Source organism: Orbicella faveolata, unplaced genomic scaffold (assembly GCF_042242905.1).
Source record: "Orbicella faveolata isolate gen_17 unplaced genomic scaffold, um_ofav_v1 contig_36, whole genome shotgun sequence".
Lineage (NCBI taxonomy): Eukaryota > Metazoa > Cnidaria > Anthozoa > Scleractinia > Merulinidae > Orbicella > Orbicella faveolata.
The window spans coordinates 11,640,682-11,663,264 of record NW_028301565.1 but is presented as its reverse complement, the minus strand read 5'-3'; the positions used below and the strand labels follow the sequence as shown (position 1 = coordinate 11,663,264).

The 22,583-nt window shown below is 39.7% G+C and overlaps 3 protein-coding genes across 6 annotated transcripts; 1 reads left to right on the top strand and 2 right to left on the bottom strand.

Annotated features, from left to right (window-relative positions):
• The first annotated feature begins 1,647 nt into the window (after positions 1-1,647).
• On the top strand, positions 1,648-11,449 carry LOC110042996 (uncharacterized). 2 transcript variants are annotated; one of them, XM_020748387.2, is made up of 12 exons: positions 1,648-1,827; positions 2,003-2,098; positions 3,269-3,717; positions 4,055-5,783; positions 6,053-6,166; positions 6,687-6,749; positions 7,154-7,273; positions 7,760-8,626; positions 8,960-9,013; positions 9,337-9,635; positions 9,826-9,969; positions 10,424-11,449. In XM_020748387.2, the coding sequence occupies exons 2-12, from the start codon at positions 2,038-2,040 to the stop codon at positions 10,517-10,519; spliced, it is 3,996 nt and encodes a 1,331-aa protein (XP_020604046.2). In that variant the 5' UTR covers positions 1,648-1,827; positions 2,003-2,037; the 3' UTR covers positions 10,520-11,449. The 2 variants fall into 2 exon arrangements, with proteins under 2 accessions (XP_020604046.2, XP_089131185.1); XM_089275059.1 differs by lacking the exon at positions 8,960-9,013.
• Positions 11,161-14,261, bottom strand: LOC110042998 (Golgi-associated plant pathogenesis-related protein 1-like). Of its 3 annotated transcripts, none has more exons than XM_089275061.1 (6): positions 14,194-14,261; positions 13,304-13,379; positions 13,137-13,199; positions 12,423-12,706; positions 12,027-12,185; positions 11,161-11,401 (listed from the first exon to the last, which is right to left on the bottom strand). In XM_089275061.1, exons 1-6 carry the CDS (start codon positions 14,197-14,199, stop codon positions 11,333-11,335), a joined length of 657 nt encoding a protein of 218 aa, XP_089131187.1. In that variant the 5' UTR covers positions 14,200-14,261; the 3' UTR covers positions 11,161-11,332. The 3 variants fall into 3 exon arrangements, with proteins under 3 accessions (XP_089131187.1, XP_089131188.1, XP_020604048.2); XM_089275062.1 differs by having other exon boundaries at positions 13,304-13,392; positions 14,084-14,242; XM_020748389.2 differs by having other exon boundaries at positions 14,084-14,242.
• Positions 14,262-15,118: 857 nt separating this feature from the next.
• On the bottom strand, positions 15,119-22,296 carry LOC110042943 (uncharacterized). Its single transcript, XM_020748332.2, has 9 exons — positions 22,138-22,296; positions 21,900-21,980; positions 20,990-21,010; positions 20,143-20,259; positions 18,829-19,047; positions 17,683-17,802; positions 16,861-16,980; positions 16,091-16,450; positions 15,119-15,847 (listed from the first exon to the last, which is right to left on the bottom strand). The coding sequence occupies exons 1-9, from the start codon at positions 22,163-22,165 to the stop codon at positions 15,570-15,572; spliced, it is 1,344 nt and encodes a 447-aa protein (XP_020603991.2). The 5' UTR covers positions 22,166-22,296; the 3' UTR covers positions 15,119-15,569.
• Between the last annotated feature and the right edge of the window lie 287 nt (positions 22,297-22,583).

The window sequence follows — 22,583 nt, the reverse complement described above, 5'->3', positions numbered from 1 at the left end:
ACAATATAAAAATGAATAAATAACAGGCTGCTTAGCGAGAGAAATTCATACCAATTACGTATCAAAGCTATTGCTAGAATCATCATTAGCATATCCATTCTCGATCTCCAGATTATTACCACTCTCACCCCTTCCCAATCAAAGACGAAAAGAATTGATGCTATGTAGCCCCTACACGAAAGAGGGGTAACCAAGGGGAGGGCTAGTCAAGAGTTTTACGTCGGTTATAGGTCGTTATAACCCTTGGTTAATTTTCGCGCGATTCTATTGACTACTTTACGTCGCTTGGTGCAAAATTACTGGGCAGTTATCACGCAATAACCTCCGCCTGCGTCGATAATTGCCCTGTGACTGTTTCTGTCGAAAAGAAACAAAGCTAAAAAGAATAAATCCAGCTCTAGAATTTCACCTTTTCATCTTCATTATTTTTTCATGGACGAAAAACGAACTTTTTTCGTGGAATCCGCTGATAATGACATTAAAAAAATTTGGTCGCCAATGCTGTTCTGATAAGTACAAAAGAGTCAACAAAATATCCAGAAAATTAATGGGAGGGTTATAAAATAAATAAATTCCTTTCTGGCTCTCTGGTATGTCGGCTGATAATGTCCTTGGCTGAGAGATTGACCTCAAAATTTCACATGTGCCCTTGAAGCTTCGCTTCTCGGCCAAATATTCATTTTTCGGACAATATCTCAGCCGCGGACATTATCAGCCGACATACCAGGCGCCAGAAGGGGTTTATTTACTAATTATTAAAAACTGGATCATTGGATAATGCAATTCAAGAGTTTTCATTGGCTTAGTCATAATGGGTTATGAGCCACAAATATGGTAAGCGTACGCATGACTTTTTGGGGCGTATTTATTTTTATTTTAGTTTTGTATATTTTGGGGGTGTTTTTAATAAAACAATTATTCCACTGGCGCTTGTTGGATATGAGATGATTGTAGCCAATTCGGTGCTACGCGCCTCGTTAGCTATCTATCAGATCATATCCAACGCGCGCTCGTGGAATAATTGTTCATTATAAGGTACGAAATTCTCTCTACAGAAAACTTGTAAGTAGTCATGCATTACATGATACATATGCTGCTACAATATCTTTGTTTTGCTTATCTTTATTTACATGCGGATCATTGTCAGTTACGAACTGTTATAAAAAATGTACTAATATAGACTACAAAAATCAGCTGGTTTGCATGATTGGCGCGTGGGAGCCAAAAGAAAAAAAGTGCATTGTTTTATATGGGTAACAGATAAATTCGACCTGTCACAAAACAGCGTTTCGTTTAAAGAGAAATCGCAAGGATCACGCCGATCCGTCAAGCGTGAAGTGGAACTAATATTCCGTTTGCGCTGAGCTGTAAAAAATAAATCCGACTGAAGAGAGAGGGGAAAACGTATTTGTCTTTTTTGCTTATCCTTTAGTTGGTAGGGACTGAGTAATCAGCCACTACCTCCAAAACTATTTGCTGTGAATGGTATTTCTTAATGAAGCGATAATAATTTAAGCGTGAATTATAATAGCGTGAAAAGACCTATCAGTTGGGAAACCTAGCACTTATCACCTAGTTAGTGACTGGCTTATTAACACAGCTATGAAACCCTTTCAGGGCCTGACCTGTTATTTGTAAATTAATAATGACTGACATTCACTGACCTGAAAAGTGAAGTTTTTCCTGAAGTGTAAAAAGATATTTTCAGTTTTATTAAGTTAAACTGGCTTAAAGTTTTCATAATCAGTGAAAAATGATGTCTTCGCTTCGCTAGAAGGCAAAATACTGTACTGGACACAGAATGTTAAAGAAACAAACGAAATGATGGTAAGACTTAGGTGTCTGGTGATGCAGTCAAAACATTTTCAACTAACTGGTTATAATTACTGAGAAATGTTTGTTCTCTAAATCCATAACATTTGCTTGCAGACCAAGAAAAATTAACGAAATTGAAAGATTTCTATAATAATATTTTACTAATTCCCCTCGTTTCTGTGCACAGGTTTAGAATGTTAGCTGGATGGTTTACAAGGAGACATGATTTTAACAATCTTCGCTTCCACCTTAATTTTTCTGTTGATAAAGCAGTGCACGGCAGGTAACTGTGACAAATTGCTATTCATAACAAAATAGAATCCTTGTTATCGCTCTTATTCTTTACTGTTTTGTTTTAATTTAACTCGTTATTACAAAGGCAGTGGGGAAGCCAAACAACAAGGTAGAACGAGTCATGGCCGCATTAGATTTAATTACGGTGTACCAGCTTCATCCATTCTTGGATTGTTAGACTCATTAGGTGAGGAACTCACCTGTAAGTGATAGAACAATAATGTGGTGCCTGAGTCTCTTAAAGGATTAACAATAATCAACAAGTTTAGGGGGAACTTGAGGTTTTGTTAATTATAGTGGCGAAATGGTCGAAGGACAGGAAATGTGAACAAATGACCCAGACTGAATTTATTCGGGGCATGGCTCACGTGTTCCTGCTTTTGCTTGGAAGATCATAAGGAAAGACTCCGAAAGAACTTGACAAGCAACTGATAAACACCAACGAGTTAATTGTTTAATGAAGAATTGAGGACAAAACTGATTGTTATGACACCCCCTTTTCAAGCGCTTAGACTGTTTTCCACCAATTACAGTTGCTGATTGTGATAATTACAATCAATGGGTAATGGATACACACTACCTATCTTGTAAATGATCGACCTCTATACGCCGTTTAAGGGTTAATTCTTTGTTTTGATATTAGAATACGGGCCATTTGGATCAACTTGTGGTCGTTTTCTCCTTTACAAAGGGTCTTTAATACCTCTGAAACATAAAACATAAAATTGTCTTTATATCTAGCCGATGGGGGAAAAAAAACCTCTACTAATTGGGGACACTTAGTCTAATTAATAATCTACTATTTTCTAATGAACTATTAAAAAGCCTGACATTATAGGAAAGCATTTTATAAGCAGCCCACTCAAAAATAAGGCCATCTGGTACTTTTCCCATTCTTATAACAGGCCAGGTGAAGTTTTTTGTGCACTTTCTGAGTGGTTTTCCTGATTCAGCCTGAGACACCGCTCCATCTGCAACGATTGAACACAAATGTAGTTTCAAATGGCGCTTAAGTCTTTATAACGAGGAAATCACAGTAATCACGTTAATGATAGAAGTTTGTGCGAACCAAAAGAGGATTTTGCGAGAAAATATCTTGTGTAGCAGCGTCTTAAATATTGGAATGCTCTTCGAAATAAATTAAAGCTCTTTTCCACAGGTTGTGATCCAGTTTGCCAAAAAGAGTGCATTGAAGTCATCAACAAATATCGTTTGAACCATCACGCAAAGAAAGTCACGTTCTCCCATTTTCTTGCTAATAAGGCCCAGAAATGGGCGGACGGTGGAAGATTTGGATACGATATGAAATTCCGCGGGAAATACGGGCAGCTGATCGAATGGGATGTCAAGGATGAGCTTCAGAACTTTACAACTGTGATAAAACATTGGCATGACAAGGAGAGAGATTTTGACTTTGGTTCAGGGAGATCAAAGACGGGAAAAACTCTCCACGATTTCACACAAATCGTATGGAAAAAAGCTAGGAAGGCCGGCTGCGGACAAAGCGAAATCTTCGGCTCAAAATATTACGTAGTGTGGATGGATTCCGATGGTGTTGTCAGTCCTAATACGCAGACTAGTACAGCAAGTATTGGATTTCCGGAGAAGGTAGGTTGGAAAGAGTGACAACACAATGTCGTGGTACTTTCATGTATCGTGATATAATAGAGATTGCACGTGTGCTCATAAACTTGGTGTAGTTTAGGATGCAAAGCGGCTTTCGATCTCGCTATGGAAAACTAGCTGGTAAAAGATAACTTCCCGTGGCGCTTTGACAAGGGTTCCATGACCGTTTGCTCCACTCGTCCTGGTCTTGTCCAGCATAGAATTTTTTAAACGAAAAAAACGCAAACATTACCACAGCATAATCACAAGATTGACAACTTCTTAAAAAACTACCCAATTAAAGTTTCTAACAAAGTTTCTTTAATATTATCCCTTTCAGGAGGATCTACACTGGTTTGAGCCCGCGAGACAATCCTCTAAATCCAACTCCACCTACCTGGTTTCTTTGAAAGCACAGGACGAAGATTCCTCCGCTAGGACCCATGTGGAACCTTTAGCACCAGTAGCACTAAGTACAGGAAAGACTCGAAGTGAACAAAGTAAACCAACTAGTTTCCGTGATTTAAATGAAGTACGAGAGGAACAAAGAGTTTTAAACAACAATGCTCTGCTGAAACAATACCTGTATAATGATAGCCTTAACAACGTTGTGCTAGACGAAAACAAAGAAACAGCCAGTTACCACGTAGTGTCTGGAGCTGAGGAGAATGCTAACTGGCAGAAAGGTGCAGAAACCCTCATACAGCTGGGTAGGGATAAGGCCAACACAAACCAAATGTCACCCAATAACGCAGTATCGTCCTATCCAGTTGGGGAAGAGGATGAGGAAGATAGAAAAGACGCGACGAGGTTCCAGTCGCAGGTGATTCAGGACGACGACATGTTGACAAAGGATGAAGTCGATGACCATGCAACTCTTCCTTCGGAGGCAAACGACGGCGAGGAGCTTAGTGAAGGTGACGAGAGGGAACAGGCCGCTAACATCCAGTCTCTGATGAAACAGGAAGATGACATGATACAGAATCATGAAGCGGAAGAAGACGAAGAATCTTCAGGAAGTAACATGTCTGAAGGTGCGCCATCTGCAACTTTAAATGGACCAATTATCGGACTGTCAAATGACATAACAAAGAACTCTTCACAACTCTTTGCAAATTCAAATCAATCTCTCGCGAGTACTACCAGCACTGAAAAGCAGCAACGAAAAAAGCCTGACTCATTTTATGCAACAGGCATAGCACTCAGTAACAATCCAAATGATACAAGAAAATTCATTGCAATAAACGGTTCATCTGAAGATATATCGAGTTCTTCTCTTCCTGGCAATGGAGTGAACAATCAGTCACCGTTGAACATTCACCAAGGAATTGATGAACAGAAAGAAGATAAACCAACTGAAGATATGGAAAAATCAACTAATTCACCGTCGCAAAGGGAACAAATGGCAAATCAAATTATCACAATCCAACAATTAGACTCAACAGGTAGCGTAGTTGCAACAGACTTGAACAATACAAGCTTTCACGATGGAATGATAGGTGAAAACCTGAATTCCAGTTCAACGGCATTGAGTTCTCAAAATGGAGCAAAGCCTAGTCAGCAAGAGATTGACAGAACAGCTATGATGCCAAATTCACAGTCACGACTTACACTTACAGACATGATAGTGCCAGGAGCGTCTATATCTCCTGAGTTGAAAACCCCACATGTCTCTCAGTTGGAAGCCGCAAATGTACAGTCACAGCAGTCCGAATCACAAGCATTGAATCAACTTTCAGTAAATGCTACTTCTGGAGGTCTAAAACATGAAGATTCGACTCTTGTATCGAACGGCTTGTCGCCAAATGGACAAGCAATTGGGACGAATGCTGCTATTCAATCCCCCATTGGAAACACCATCACAGCTAGCGATTCTACTACAGCTGATGTGCATCACGTGTCTTCACCAGCTCTGATTACGTTGCCGAGTACTAGCAGTCGTCCCATTAAGCTTGTTTTTCATGTTAGTGACATGAAATCAAAAGGGACGTCATCGAATGCTCAGGTACCTGGGTCTCAGTCAACACTGGCCTCGACCGATGATATGGCACATAAAATGAACGATGAAGGTACCTTAAATACATAGACAAACTCTGAGAATACAGTAATAAAATAAGAAGAAATTGGCGATAAAATAAATCGAATTCAGTATCCAAGCGATCAAAATTACAAAAAGAGATAAAACCTAAAAGTTTTAAGGAAAAATAATTCTCATGCAGTGATATTATTTTCAAGTTCAACTTGGTAAACAAAATTCCTTTGTTCTTCTATCTTTGTTCTTTGGGTGAAAATGACTTGGGTAGAAGGAGTCATAGAGGTTTTTGCTCTTTTATTTTAGAATGCCACGATGACACTTTACAGTGCCGTCTGTGGGCTCACCATGGACACTGCAAAGGTATAGCGTACGCAGAGTTTATGAAAAGACACTGCAAAGCTACCTGCGGATATTGCGGTAAGGGTCTGTTGGTAGAAAAGATAGAAAATTTCTTGGCTTCACATCTTTATGATATGTGGTCCTGATTGTCAATCGTCGACAGAGTGTCTTGTTAAAATAGATTATCAGCTTAGCCAGCGAAGACCTGGATGCTGATTGTGCCTTGTAAGATGCTTGTTGGATAATTTTTGTCGCACCGATGTTTGGTAATTGCGCGTTTTTGCGACTAAAATCATCGCACGAATTGAACGAACACACATAATTTTGACGGTTTGGGGGTTCTCGCTTGAGAAAGGAGAGATTGTTCAAGCTGATCTCACTAAACCCTAAATTGGCTACATTGTTGAGATTAATAGGCGTTGTTAACAATATTTTTGCTCGATCCTGATTCTCTCTGGGAGGTTGCTTTGCTTGAATATCAAAATATATCAATTTCGTATAAGTACTTTTACCTAATACACTAACAGAAACGAGGAAATGGTCTACGAGTTTCTAGAACTGACGTGTAACATTGAGTTTCATAACTTTCCGGCTTCAGGTCTTCCTTCCGTCATCAAACAAAGTGCAAATCATATGCAGACTCACATTTTATCCCGAGATGGTAAGTTCATTTAAAGGAGCTACGTCACGATTTATAAAGTCGTGGCGAGTTACCGTTTAGTTTAGATATTACAGTACTGAGTTTTTCAAGGTAGCAAAGCTCTGAATACCATAATCAGCCAAAAAAAGAAGCAAGATAAGATTGAGATTCAAACGTAGCACCTTTCAATCTTTCCCTGTACTGATACCTCAAAGACCCATAAGAGAAACCAACTCAAGGGTGAGCTTTCGGGAAAAGAAAAGAATACTAAAGCAAACTGAAGACAGCCACTAAACTGGATTTTAAAAGATGTTCATTCATCAACAATTCCTTATGGTAAAGAAGGACTGTTCGTTGTCTACCACCATCTTTTCATCCACGACTAACATGTCCTCCTTTGCGAATGTTTTCTCCTTTCTTTCCAGAACCCTGCGAAGACGCACCTAGTTATGAATTTAGTTGTCCAAGATGGCAGGCTCAAGGCTATTGTGAAAAAAGACAAAAGGAAATGCAAGTAGTCTGTAGAAAAACATGCGGTTTCTGTGGTGAGTGAGGTGCCTTGCACAAACCGGTGCTTGTATTCGGCCTGTGTAGTATTAGGAGGTTAAGAGATGGGAGATAAGTCAATCGTGGGTTTGCCAATCCATAATGTATACGCCACGTTTCCTAGCAGATTGACTGCGATAGGGAGTGGACGTAAATGGTCCTACTTATAGCTGGTGCGTCCGTGATGGGTACACTTGATGGGGACAAATTGAAAGGGATACCACGTACTACTTGGTAGATCAGAGAGAGGCAACATAAGAGATAAAGTAGCTCGAGAATAACAGTGTTTGGGTTTCGAGACCGACACAAAAACCACTGTGACCTCAATATAGTTATGGTTGCAATTTAGTGGTCAAGGTGGCTAACACAGCCGCAGCTTATTCTAGTTTACGTGGCATTAAGTCTAAAAAAGTATTTAGAACTTATTTCAAACACTTTTGATGTGGTGCGGATAGTCCTAATCGATGTTCGGGACTTCTTTTTAGTTCCAGGGACAAGGAAAGCAAAGTCGAGGTATTCTGCGACACTCAAACCTTCGTCGGAAACATCGCATGCTGGGCCAGAATTAGACGATAAGAACAACGATGAAGTACAAGTTCCGATGCTGTCAAAACCATTTACATCAACACTGCCGATGCCTAATCTAAGCTTCAAACTAAATAATCCAGCCAAATTTAATCCGTCTTGGGGCGTACAAACGATTAACATTTCACCATTAAAACCAAAGGTGTCACTTCTACAGAACATTCACAACCTTCCAACATCGTCGAGTGTCAAGGTTTTCAAACCATTTGGAGGGTCAATATTTAGTACAAACGCGGACCTCAACAGTGTAAAGAATGCAACAAAAGCAAATGGCTCATCAACCCAAACTTTTGATGGCGAAAGACCACTTGATAACAATGTGAGTTTGCCTACAAAGAACCAGGATGAAAACCAAGGAGTTGCTAGCTCTAAGAATCTCAACCATACAATACTTAAATCAAGTGCTTTTACGATTATCAAAAATAACAAAACTGCTTTACCAGGTCTTAAAGCACTCAGTTTCCAGGGCGTAACCAAAAATATCAACAACTTTATAAAAGCACCAATTCAAAATGTTGCGACTTCTTTAAGTGCATCAAGCCCTCAATTGGCCGCATATTCTAACAACGAGAAGGTCGCGAGCCAAAAACTCGTTTCAGAAGAAGACAAAATGATTCAGGATGGTATAACCGCTCTACAACACAGACTGCAGGTTCCTTTACAGATAAGTGCCGTGGCAAAAAGTAGCGCAGGATGCAAAGAACGACCCTGCAAAGAAAAGGTCAAAACACAACAAGCAAAAACTAGAGAGACCATAAGCAACCAAGGTGAGAAACCACTATAGGTATTTTTGTGTTTTCAGCTTCACTACAAGTTTCCTTCTTCAATTTTTTTGGAAGAATATTTCTCGGACAAGATTTCATAATGATTCGTCCAGTTCTCAAAAAGAGGGCTGATCTAGAGGAACATTATACGCAGAGTAAAGTGATTTGTTTCGATGTTAGTTTATAATAACGCACAATACAATTCCTGATGGTGTCAGTTATTTTCAGTTTAAATCCAAAAATAAGCTCTGGCAACAGCATGCGGTTGAGGACGCTTGACTTCCTCTATATGGCATACTATGTTACCATGTTAAAGTTCTTACTTATTTCACTTAGTACTTGATATTTCCTCTGCGAGCAACGCTGCACAAAAGCCTGTATCAACAACTGGTAAGGAATGATTGTTAAGAAAGTAACTGAACAGTGTTCACTAATTTTATCGTTTTACTCTTGAGATGGGCGAGTCTTTTTACAACACGCGAGGCACTTCAATAGGAGACCTTGTGTAGAATAAATCAGCATACTGCTATTTCTATTCAAGTGGCATACACGAGTTGCCGGGCTTAGGAGGCTTTGATTGAAAGCTAAAAGAAGCTAGTAATTCTTCAATGGCAAAGTACTCACACAGTCATAAATTTATTCTATGACATTTTGTATTATTTTTTATTGTGCTGTTAAATTTGGTTTACAGCGTCTGTCTTTATTCTTTCGAGGTTGCGACACTTCATGTCAGCGGGAATGTCTGGCGGCTCATAACAGGTACCGTTTGAATCACGGCGCATCGCCCCTACTACTGGACCAGAAATTAGCAGACCAGGCACAGCGGTGGGCGGATAAGAAAGTGTTTAAACATTCTCCCTGGGCAGGTGGGCAGGGTGGGGAGTCAATTGCGCTCGGTAGCCTTTACCCGACGTTCACTGCGGCCGTAAAAGCCTGGCATGACGAGGAGAGAGATTATGATTGGTCAACTGGCACTGGCAATGGAGACATGAAGGTCAATCACTTCACTCAGGTCTGGTTAAAAACAAGGTTCTCCCTACCCATTTTTTTTTTAGTTCTAGTATAAATTGTCACAGTTGGATGCAATCACTGTCACTCGCTTGGAAATAAAGTAGCTCTTGTTTCAACTTTCCAGGGTGTCCTTAGTTAAAGAAAGTTTGCTGTCAGCCATGCAAGTTCATTTTAAGTTTTTCTATTTGCAGGTGGTTTGGAAGGGCGCACATTTGCTCGGTTGCGGCAAAACTTTTATCAATGGAGAACCATATTATATTGCACAAATGGATACACCAGGAGTCATAGCGGGTGTACCAGGTTATGACAAGTCCAACGTGGGTGAACCAAAAGAGGTACACTGCAGTTTTTCAACCTTAGGGGAGGGGGCGACCTTGAAACTCAGTAGACAGACTAAAGAAGCCGAAATGTTTGAAACTATCTTTTATAGTGATTGGGCAAACCAGACAGTGAAATTTACTTTCTTTATCAGGGCCACACAAAATCACCGTGTGTGACTTCTCTGTAAAACATTTCACTTTTTCTCTATAAACTGCTACAATTTAATATAATGTATGACCCGAGGACTTTTAACTTACCTCAAAAGATTATAAGCGTCGAGTAATAAGAAAGAAATATCTTAAGAAGGAAACAAAGTCTTGATATGACATTAAAAAACAGAGTAATAGAGATGGTACTTCTAGATTTTTACATGTATCTTTGAACTAACATAAAAAGTTTGGTTGCTGTAGTGTGGAAAGGTTCGTTCCAATCACTAACACAAGAAAATAATCTTTCTTTATTCACTAGCCGGATCTGATGTGGTTCATGGACAGTTCGCCATATTGGAAAGAGATGCAGACTAAGAACTTCATTCCTCAGAACATCGAACATCGAATACTCTGATCCAAAACCTGAATTGTATATATCAAGATGTGTAGCGCTGCTAAAACATGAAAACATTCTAGTGTGATGTCGAAAGTAGTTTGTACGTCAGATTGTCCATTGAATATGACGTGAGCTCGATTACTGGCTGCTGTTCCAAAAAGGAGCCGCGCTCCTGAAACCGGCGTGACCGAACTCGAGAGAGCATTGGAAATCGTGCCCATGTCACTCTTCCAAGAAATTTAATCATCACTTGAAAAATCGTGGGGAAAATCGCTTTTTTAATTTTTCCTTGGCTTGCGCTAGTGGAAACTGATATTACCATTGCAAATTATCACTACCCACTTCCCTAGTGCAGCTACTTTGTTGTGCGTACAATGCTTTCGGATGATTACGAGCTTTTGCGCTTAGCTTTGGCAAAAGTCCCTCAACGCTACTGCTAACAAAAGCACTATTGTGTGATATTCAATGGGAAATGTTGAGCCGGTACAGTGGACCATTTCTTGATACCTAGGGATTTACTTCTTTCACCCGTTTGGATTTAATGATTGCTGCGGGTAATCAGTAGGATTTTTGAGGCGGTTACGTTGCTCAACAAGATTGCGCGGGAAAGTACTTAAATGACTTTGTCTGACATAAAGAAAGATATTACACATCTTAACTGAGTTAGAAAATAATTTTATTTCAAAGTGTAATTACAGTATATTAATTTCAACAGAGATGAGCGGCTATACATTCCCTTGCTTGTGGGTTATATTTGAAATACACTGGTGTAGACTCTGACTGCAAGTGATACAACTTGCTTGCTTCTTTTCCTCATGGTGCAATTTGACTCTAAACTTCCTGCATGTTTTTCAGCTCTTCAGAAAACGGTGAACCATCTTTGAACCATTCACTGTCATCCTGTTGTATGAAAACAATTGAAATAAATAAAACAGAAAGTTCATAAGACGGGATCGAAGGATTAGTTACTTAGATGACTTACTATTTTGTGTTCGAATCTTACGCGGCAGAGCAATTCTATTTGCAATTCAAGAAAGTTTAATACTTAAAACATCAGCCGTATGAAACGTTAAACTGTGTCCGTACTTTACTTTAACAGTTCTTAACTGTATAAAACAATACAATAAGAACCTTAACTATTCTCTCTTGTAGTTTAAAATATACGGTCTTATCAGCAAATATTTCGCTAGCGCCATATTGGTCTGAGGTCGCGTAACGTGACTGAAGATGCCCCAGCAAAAACTGGGAAATATCCGAATCATATTCGGAAATTCCCCAATTTTCAAAATTGTGCGTGTTGCGAAAAATTTTGAAGGATACTAACACAATGGCCTCAATTTAGTGCGAAAATATAGCTCACAATTTTCCTCGAGCTACGCTCTCAGAAGACTGTTCGCCTCTCGGAACAGCCGAATGTCCGCGGACAAACATCCGAGCCTATTTTTGCACTAAATGGAGCCTACGTTTATACAATCGAACCAAAACATGTTATCAACAACTGTTGATGTTTCTATTACTCTGTTACCTGTTTCGGTTTGTTGATATTCATTGTAATGCTTGGCTGTCCGGGAGTTGGGGCTTTGTCGTAATGAACCACGTACCAAGGTTCACCGTACAATCCACCTCGTGCGCAGCCGATCCTGCGAGCTTTCTTATACACCATCTGCATAAAATGATCCACCACCTGAAATGATACATTGTTAATAACTAACAAAAACTGGGATTTTTAAGCCTATTATTTTTGGTTGAAGCATTTTTTTTTTTCAGTTTAATTGGCATGCCTGTGAACTAGCTGAGTGTGGCTAACCGCATTGACCACTATAAACAACATTGTTCCCTTAAGCAAGACAATTTTTGTCTAAACAAAAACATCGATCAACTCAACTTTGTTTGTTTAATTACCGTTTTTATTCTGTTATACCTGTGATTGCTTCTTTGGTGCTCCAGTCTGATAGTCGTAATAAGCTCCTTCGTCGTGCCAATTTTTGATGACCGCAGTGAATGTTGGGAAAAGAGAACCCCAAGCAAATGCAGCGCCGTTATTTTTCAGCTCCACCCAATCAGAATGCTTGAAGACACCCTTGTCAATCAACGCTTGTGCTTCATCCGCCAACTTCTGATCAAAAACCAGCGGAGGCGCGTCATGGTTAGCTCGGTATTTGTTGTGGACAGCAATGCATTCTTTCTGGCAATCTCGATCACAACCTTGGAAAGTATAGTGAACGTATAAGGGTTGAGGGTAATCAAGCCTCAACATGGTGTTTAAAACCCATTTGACAGTTACAGCCTTCTACTTATAACAGCCAAGTGCTTTATCTCGACGAGCGCTGATCAACATGATAAACTCTTATAGAAACTTCCTTTCAAAAGCCTCCTGTGTAGAATGCTCGATTAAGTTTGCCTCGAAGTGGCCGTATGTTTAAGGTTCGACTGTATGACGACATCTGTAACACGCGAGACGCCATAGTTTCCTGTTGCCACCGCGTGATTAAGTGCGTAACTGGCTTTGAAGCCACTTGAATTGTCATTGCTTTATGTTTCGTAATCATATTTGCTCGTAATTTCGAAACCGACATTTGGGTCGTCACTGTGTTGCGTGACGATAAAAATAGCGGCTGCGATGGAAGCTAAATACCTTTGGTTTCTCCGATAAATGACCGACGGAGGAGTTTGCTTCGTCCATGAAACGGCGTACCATCTAGGAAACAAAATGGGGTCAAACGCTAACGGAAGTAAAATGTACGTTAGACGCTCAGTCTTGTAAACGTAAAGAGTGAACAACTGAAATAGTGTGTTCCTTACCTATTCTTGAAAGTAATGCGCAGCATGTGAACAGTAATGTGGAAAAGATCATCACGGGCTCATGGAAGACAGAGAACTGTTGAAGAAAACTAAGTTTTCAACTTAATCAGCTCTTCGGTCATTGACAATGCACATGCTTAAATAACCATAAATACTGGGGAGAAAATGGCACAAGGAGAGTATAACCGCATTCACAGAGTTTTATTTTTCCTCAAGATAGTCATTTCTTAATGGAACAGCGAGAAAGAAGAATGAAACACGCACGACAACACGAGAAGAATTGGCCACGAGAATACAACTAGCTGTGTCCACAGTCCTTCTCTGTACATCTCCTGTCTCAGCTCCAGTTTCCGCGCGGCCATTTCTTTTTTCTTTTCTCTAGACGATTTGCTTGCTTGCAGCAGAACAAAACTAACGTTTAATAACGACAACATAGTTAGGCGACACGCAGATATATACTGTTAACATAGGTTTCACGGGAATTCCAGTTTTCCGCCTATAATCTTAAAATTTTGCCATACTGTCAATAAAACAATCACTGGTGGAAAATCAATGACGGGCAATAAACACAGGCTTTTCCTTGATTTTAACTCGGAGACAGTTTATATTGTTAAATTAGAGCAATCGTTTCTTGGGGGAGACGACAAGGGCAGAAAGGACTGTAGAACCAGTTATCAATCTGGTGTCAACTTGTTCGCCACTTGATTACCTGTTGCTAATTAGCGGGCTTGGCTTAACAGTTTATGATCCCTAACTATGATAATAATTAAGACCACTTACCCTTTGGGCTGTTATACGCGCTTTTGAGTGCGGTTAAGTTTTAAGTTGTTAGCGTATGTGATCCCTCTGTGAATAACAATAACTACAAATGGAAAAAACAAGGCTTTTACCTGCATTCGATGAATAAACAAACTGTTTTCTTTGAATTGGTCTCAGGTTTCTCTGGGGAAGGGGAACCGATTAATATTTTATGAATTCATTAGCATCGAGCGGGAGAAAGGTGGTCCAAAAATAAGGAAACGAATGCATCAAAAGTAGGAACAATTCGCGTGTAATTACAGCGTAAAAACGTTATAAATTAGAATGAAATTGTTTTCCGTTGCAAATGAACTCTTACGAAACTGAGGCCAAAACACATTAAAAGTGCAATTTTCTGTGAATTATATTTGACTTCGTCTGCACAACTACCAAAAAAGGTTGAAAGTGTCCGATTAAATCATAGAAATCCACGAGCATTTAGATGTATAATCAATCATCATGAAGACAACAGAAGCATAGCATAAAACGAACACAGTTTTGCACAACTTCAGGTTCCTGTGAAGATAACGCATTTTTAAAAACACACCTTTGCCACCAGAAGCTACTGATCAACCGATTTAGCAGGTGTAAGAAGATCTCCGCTAATCAATAGTCTTTCTTCAAAATTATCGCAAATTTTGGGAAGTCAAAAAAAAAACTATTTTCGAGCTACGCAACTCCTAGTCATATTACAATTGCTAGTAGCATACTTGGTTGTTTCTTGTAAATAAGCGACATCGATTAATTGAACGTATGGTGCCTTGCCTGAAAAATCGATACCGTACAACTAACGACTAACGACTACGACTAACGTACCCCTCAGGATGATCTGATGGTTTCACTACGCTCATATTTTGAAAATCGGTTGAAAATTGTAAGCTCAGTTATCAGAACATTAAATAATAAGGTTTAAGAACTGTGGACGTAGCTGTGCTCATTCCACCGAACTGAGTGAATCGCCGACCAAGATGAACGAACCTGCTGTTAATAAAGATCACATAGATGAGTGAAAACAAATTATGACACATTAAGGTCATTTAGGTTTATTGACAATTAAAATTGAAACGATCTACTTTTCTATTGGTTTTTGATAAGGAAATATTGTCTGTGATAATGAGAAACGACTCAAGATCGAGTATTTCCAGAATATTTATTTTTTGGGATGGTTGCTTTCACGGTTTCGTTGGTCTTGAATCCATCTGAAAAGAGTCACAATTTAAACAATTGACAGCTTGTCGCATCTGGTGCGTCAGGAGCACAGTAGTTGTAAAGTTGACCCCAGTCATACTAGACTACATCTGAAAAGTGAGATTCTTTCTTCAACCAGGGTTTACGGCAGCCAGTCGCCACCCCCTTAATCATCAAGTTCTCAAGTGATTCCACTAGATAAGACTTGCTCTAATAATTGTATAGATGAAATAAGACAGTAAAGTTGAAATCCAGTGGATGGATCCGAACTTCATTTCATTTAATGTTTCGGATTCTTGTGCTTATGCTTGCTTTGCTTTACGTCAGATTTCTTTAACACTTCAACGACTTCCTTTTCTTCCTTTACTTCCGGTTTCTTTGATTTCCGGCTAAGCCTTGGTGACGGAGAGCCACCATTGTTTGAACTCATCCATTCTTCTCTCTGCGCGGCCGCTACGTAGGGATCTGGTGAGTAGTGCTCGGTGTAGTAATCAAACTTCTCGTTAGTTTTGGCGGGAGTGAAGTAAGTACCGTCTTCAAGAGGACGCCTCACCGCACCTTACATGAGTAAAACGTTAAAGTAGAATTAATTAGCCATTAACGGAACAACTTGAAAGATGATCTTTCAAGGGTTGCTCTTTCTCAAAGCAGTAAGTTACGTTTACATTGCAGAAAGAGAAAGTAACTTTCTTAAATTATGGTGGGGAGGGAGAAGTTCAGCTGTTTCCTAAATTGTTGGGTTTACACATGTTTAGAGTCTACAAGATTAAAATGTTCCAGCAAGGGATAGCTGCGTCTTACCTCCCATATCATCATACTGCTGAGGCTGTGGCAAAGTCAACCGAGTATCAGCATTAACAGACCACAATGGCGAGTTCCTCTCAGGGACTAACGGCAAACCTCTTTTCGAATTTGTGTTTCCAGTTTCGGCAAATTGACTTGGTCGACCGCCAGTGAGTGGAACAACATGACCAGCTGCTCCACTGTCTTGAGGGCCTGGAGGTTTAACTGTCGAGTTCTGAGAAGGTGTAGGGCTAGCTGTGGAATTCTGGGACGGTGTTGGCTGAGCAGTAGAATTCTGGGACGGTGCAGGCGTAGCTGTAGAATTCTGGGAAGGTGTTGTTGTTACATTCTCGGTCGGAGTCTCCACGTATTCTGCGTCTTCATATGAAATAAGAATCTATATCATTGTTCGATCAATTACCATTCGTTTGGGAAATTATATTTCTGCTTAGTTGGTCATGAGAGCTGGATTAAGTAATTTGACCACTATGTTTACTATTCTTTTTGATAAAAAACTGTTAGATTTTCTTTACCTTGAAATGATTACTTTCAAAGCTGTAAGTTGAATTGCAAGTTACTCAGCAAAAACATAATTAACGCTCACCAAAACGCACAGACTTGGTCCCACACAACACAATCAAACGTCATAATTTGAAAATGTTGTCCTCCAGTTCCTTACCGATATAGTTTAACTGTATTCGGGTAACTGAAAAATCATTCCTGTCCTCTTATCATTCAGTCAAGTAAGAAGTTTTCTCCCTTACTGGTTGTTAAGAGTCAATACTTACTGATGCAGAAACCGCAAGTCTTGGGACAGTAGGTCTCCAGCTGCTCTTTGTACGTCTCACAGAATCCTCGTGTTTTCCACTCTTCACAATACGGGTTTTCCCTGTATGTATCGCGACAATCTGCCATGGAAGTAATTCAGTATCACGGCTTGAGCGAGGTTTGTTTGACAAAAGTGACATAAATAAAACGTCTTATCTTGGCTACATGTATTTTAATCAATTATTAGTCATTTTAATCTCATTAATTGTATTAGAGTAAAAACAATGAATACGAAGGATATGAAGGAAACTGGATACAGGTGTGAGTGAATGAATGAATGAATGACAACTTTATTTAAGTCTCAGTCTTAATGGCTGAGCACAAGTGCTCTACTAATTGGGGAGACTAAAATATAAAGTAAAATGTATTCAGCTAAGATTTAGTAAAATTAAGAAAATATTAAAATATTAAAATTGAATTTAAAAAAATAATATCATAATATTATCACCTAATAGTTATTTAACAACCAACTACATAGATGAACAGCAAGAACAACGCATACATCCGTCGTCCAGCAGAGAGCTAACGTTAAACTTTCTAATAGTACTTTTAAAGTTGTTCAAAGTTTTTGCAGATCTAATATTTTTAGGCAGTTTTGCCCATAATTTTGGTCCAAGGTAGCGCAAGGGCGGTGGTTTTGCATTCGCATCTGATTTGTTGAGTAGGCGGCGAGAGATTTTTAACCAATCAGGGAGCGTAGTACAGCAAAACCAAATCAGTGTCATATCACTGGTTTTGACAGTAGGTTGAAAACCGCTTTAGAACAAGAACACTTTACTTACTGCAGAAGCGACATGTCATGGCGCAGCCGTAAGTCAAGTATTTCCTGTAACGATCATCCATGCAAATGTCACCATCCTTCCAGTTCTTACAGGTCTGAGTCACAAACCTATCTTTGCATTCTTTACAACGTGTGCAAGAAAACAAGCAACCAATGAACGCATGCAAACGTTATCATGTTAAATAACTACAACAAATAAACAACGAGCAGATAAAGACGGCAAAAGTGAGTGGTAAACAGTAAAAGTTGAATTGTTAATGAGTTATAGAGATCCTTAGACTAAATAAACAAATAGCCTCCATTTCGCACGAAAATATGTAAACAATAGTCTCCGTTTGGCGCGAAAATGTGCATCTTGTTGCAGAGTTGTTTTTTAACGTAACGTTTAAAACGACTCCAGCGCAAAGCATTTCAGGCTCTTGACAATGACTATTGACAAGGAAAAGGTTTGCTCCCGGACTCATCTAAAAACAAAGGCAAAAGGCAACTCAGAAACGATCCTTTTCAGCACATTGCATACCGTGATGCCCCAGAGTTTTCCTATCGCTAACAGATACTAGCTATAGTTTGATTTAGTTCAGCAAAACATATTAACATGGCTTAAAGGACTGACTTTTTTAGTCCCGACATGAAAATTTGATTCTCTTTAAGAATTAGAGAACGGCAAAAAAAAATAAAACAAACAATTTATTGATTTTTCAAACCGGGAGAGATAACGTTTGACCACTATCGTTAATTAATGATTGGCAGCGAGCAGCCCTTGTTATTTGAAGTTAGAAAAACAGGTTCTAGCAGGTAAGAGAACGGGTTGTTTTGCCGCAAGCAGCCCTCCTTAGTTGCAGTGAGGAAAACAGGTTCTGGCAGGCCACGTACTTAGTCAAACTAATAAGTTTAACAAACTGAAACTCTGTAACAATTGAGACTAACTGAATTGAAGGCCTGTAATTCACACAGGGTCCGCGACTGTGGTTTTAAAACTAAGTGACAAACTTAAGAAACATTGATTGATGATCAACTAGACGGCTTTTAACAACGCGTGTGATGTGAGTAGAAAAACAAAAGAATTTCAGACACCCTAACGACAAAATGTTCTCTTTTGTAAGTATTTAGCTGACACTTTTCCAAGTTCGTTTTTCCAATAGTTCACCTGGCTTTTCCTCTCCAGATTCGTCTGAGGTCCTCAGATGCTTGACTATCTTTGGTGGTAGAGCATGAAGCTTTTGATGCTCCAGGGTACCCATTGAAGGAGCGGTACTCTGTTTATGTGATAATGTAACAACTCCGTTATGCGCTTTCTGACCGGTTTTATGTGTTGCGTAGAGAGCATCTTGAACAGAATGTAGATTGGTATCCAGTGAAGCGTTACCTGGAAAATGTAAATGGATTTTTTCACTTAAGCTTTCTGCCTTAGTGGAAGCACGGTGGCCTAATGGTTAGTGGGCTTGTCTCCAGATCGAGCATTCTGGGTTCGAGCCTTAGCCGGGGACATTGTGTTGTGTTCTTGGGCGACACTTTACTCTCTCAGTGCCTCTCTCCATCCAGGTGTACAAATGGGTATCGGAGGACTAAATGCTAGGGGTGAACCTGCGATGGGCTAGCATCCCATCCAGGGGTGTTAGAAATACTCCTAGTCGCTTCATGCTACAGAAACCGTGGTCTGGTGGGCCACTTGGCTCGTATGCAGGCTTAAGCTATTTCTACCTTAGCTTTAACATTAGAAGCAAAAAAGAAAACATACATTACCGTGCACTAACTAATGACGTTTCTGCCCTATATTGTCAAATCGCATAAAAACGTGCCACTGCTTCTCAACTGGAGCCGATTTAACTCAGTAAATAGAAAAAGAAAACTTGCCGTTGTATCGACTATGAAAAAACAAAGTTGCCATTCCGGAGTCAATCTATGTTACACTGGTACAGTTGAAACTCTCTAATTTGGACACTGAAGGGGCAGATCTGAGTGTCCTTATTATGATCGATGGTGGCAGTATTACAGAGGAAGAGATTATATGAATTCTCAGTGGCGGATCCAGGGGAGGGGTCCGGGGTCCGCCCCCTCCTTATTTTGGGTAAAAAAAGAACAAATCACAGAAGGAAGAAAAGCCGACAGGGCAAGCAAAACGAAACCGGACCCCCCTCTTAGCTCAAGGTCTGGATCCGCCACTGATTCTGTGGTTACGTTGGAACTAAGTTAACTGTCCTTCACTATAGGTGTCCGCATTATGGAGGTGCCCGTAAGGAGAGGTTTGACTGTACAATGCTGTTTTCGATGATATTTCTCATAGTACTGTCAACATGGCCAGGATTACAATGGCAAACATCCTGGGCAGTTAATTTTCAGGATATTTTTTAATCAAAAATGTTTTAATAATTTCTGTTGCGGTCTCTATCCACTGCAAAGTCTGTTCAGCTAAAAATGGCGGCGTAAAATGTGTCCGCTAATACATGTAGTTATTACTTACTTTTACAGAACCCACAAGTTCTGGCACAGCCATTCCTCAGGTAGAACGCATGTGAGTTGGCTCCACAAAAGCCGGATCTTTTCCACGTGTCACAGTTACGAAACTTGTCACGGCAATCTATGCCACAGAGAGCAAAGAAAGAGAATGCAGTTTCAACTACTTTTTACAGCTTGTCGTGTCATAGTTTTACAAATCGTCGTGTGCGTTTAGTTTGTTGTTGGCTCTTGCCTTGCTCCGAGGGTTTTTCTCCGGGTTCTCCGGTTTTCCTCCCATTACAAAAACTAACATCTCAAAAATCCAACTCGACCAGGACAGAGGACCTGCATGAACACCAGCTAAGGCTGATGTAGCTTCGTCTCTAAATATTGTTATTCATTTTCCTTTGAATAGGAACTTAGCCTACGAGCTTAGCCTACGCAATGTTCCCCGACCTTCACCGATTACCTGAGTTTTTGCTTGGGCTCTGTTTTGTTTGTTTTACTACTTTTAACAGAAGGGTTTGGTTCAGGCTTGCTTTTTGATGACACTATGAGCGGAGGCGCGGTTGCTATATTGGAATCCAAATTCCAGCTTGGCTGATTTTCTTTCCTCTGTGTTCTGGGGCAAGATACCCACTCACATAATGACTTTCTCCGCCCAGGTTTAGGGGTATCGTCATGTATTGGGGCGCATTGACAAAATTCAGGGGGTGGGAGGGATAATCTGCGATGGAGTAGTATCTCAGGTTTAGGCCCCCTATTCCTTCACTTGGGGAAGCATTATCATTGTTGAATATTTTGGGTTTAGTTGATTACATGTACAGTCTTTTACTTGCAGTAATTTTTCTTACAATCTCCCTACTCCTTACCTCTGGGTGCTGCACGGCAATCTAAAACAAGAAATATATGATAAATAAAAAAAAAAAGCAACATTATAAATCACAAAGTTAGTACTTATGATACTCAACGAATAGTTTTTTCTTTTATGTGCACGTGTGTCCTTGCAAATGAGTCTCTTTAAGTGGGAGCCTGTCGTAAAATTGAATACATCCTATCACATTTTCTCAACTTATTTAGAACAAAATTTAAGCAACTGGCAGGACAAATTGTAATTTTGGACTTTCCAACTTACGATCGTGGATTATCTTTATTATTTGATCCAATCGGACAGTTAAGAATAATTGCCACACAATATTATGCGTTGTCAACTTCAAAAATATAATAAAATGACACATAAAAAAGGAATGGCAGTATCACATACTATTTTACCATATCAATTTATTTTAAGGTGATACTACATGCTATTTTTCCCAACAGGCTGTTCATAACTACCAGATATAGATCCTTCCCTTCTACGTCTCCTCCTCCTACACACCTTCTTCGTCTTCCAAGTTTTTTTCGTGTAAAATCTACTCTCAATTTGTAGAAGATCAGGGCATGTAATTGCGTTTTTAAGATACCCGGACAAGTAAAAATGAGGACGAAAATACTGAAAAAGTGGCGTCGAAAGAATTGTCACACCACTATCAAAACAGGTTTTTTAACTTACTTTTCACCGGAATCCCGTCCCTATCATTGGATCAGACGCACAGGTCATTTAAAAACAAAGCATTTCGAGCAATCAGTAAAAGAACCAAACACGTTTACACTTATATTCATTCCTTTTCATTACACAAAATGTATCTTGTGGTGAAGCAGTCATCTACCATTGTATTTTGACCCAACAACAATCAATATTTAAACACAAAGATACATTCATGATCACATGTAACAGCTTACCTACTAGGGCAAGAAACGAACATAAAATAACACAAACTGCACACGCGTATTTCATGTTTGTTTGGAACACTTCTCGCGCTTCTGTGAACAAAAAGACAATAACCAAAACAAAAATAACTGCGTGGTAAACGAGAGAGTTCGCTAGATAGTCGTGAAGAAAAACACACGGTGTCGGCTTACAGGTTGGATTAATTAGAACAAAAAAAGGAGAAACTATTTTACAGTTTCGAGGTGATACCTTGATTCCAGTTGTCGAATTTTGTCATTCCACGAGTCTGATGTTGATAGGCTACTTGATTGTTTACAGCCACAGAAGACGTGCTCGTCGAAAGGGATTTATTCTCCTCGCATCCGATAATCAAAAGAGCGAGAGACTTGGTCAGAATTTCCTTGCTCTTGGAGCAGCGTGATTGGTGGTCCGTGTGACCGACTCTGTCAGAAGACAATCTGAACACAAGAAAAACTCAGGGTTGGAAATTGCTGCCTTGTCATATTATGTACATGAGTGAACGGGTTGTTTGTGGGCCTATATTTTCTGTTTCAACCTTAAAAGTAACGTTGTGGAACTGTACAGTTTAAAGAAGCTTGTAAGTCGGCTTTGAAGGTCTAAGTGGTTTAAACTGCCCTGACTGTGGAGTGACCTGCCATGGACTAACATCCTATCCAGAGGGAATAGCCATATAC

What these genes read in the sequence shown, in the direction of transcription:
- LOC110042996 (XM_020748387.2), top strand. Translation starts at nt 2,038, where the DNA reads ATGATTTTAACAATCTTCGCTTCCACCTTAATTTTTCTGTTGATAAAG. An exon ending in ACATAAAATGAACGATGAAG is followed by an intron (nt 5,784 to 6,052) that starts GTACCTTAAATA and finishes CTTTTATTTTAG; the next exon opens with AATGCCACGATGACACTTTA. An exon ending in AGCTACCTGCGGATATTGCG is followed by an intron (nt 6,167 to 6,686) that starts GTAAGGGTCTGT and finishes TTCCGGCTTCAG; the next exon opens with GTCTTCCTTCCGTCATCAAA.
- LOC110042943 (XM_020748332.2), bottom strand. Translation starts at nt 22,165, where the DNA reads ATGACAAAATTCGACAACTGGAATCAAG. An exon ending in TTCGTTTCTTGCCCTAGTAG is followed by an intron (nt 21,011 to 21,899) that starts GTAAGCTGTTAC and finishes TTCTTGTTTTAG; the next exon opens with ATTGCCGTGCAGCACCCAGA. An exon ending in ATCTGGAGAGGAAAAGCCAG is followed by an intron (nt 17,803 to 18,828) that starts GTGAACTATTGG and finishes CACGTTGTAAAG; the next exon opens with AATGCAAAGATAGGTTTGTG.
- LOC110042998 (XM_089275061.1), bottom strand. An exon ending in CGCATTACTTTCAAGAATAG is followed by an intron (nt 13,200 to 13,303) that starts GTAAGGAACACA and finishes TTTGTTTCCTAG; the next exon opens with ATGGTACGCCGTTTCATGGA. An exon ending in ATTTATCGGAGAAACCAAAG is followed by an intron (nt 12,707 to 13,136) that starts GTATTTAGCTTC and finishes ATACTTTCCAAG; the next exon opens with GTTGTGATCGAGATTGCCAG.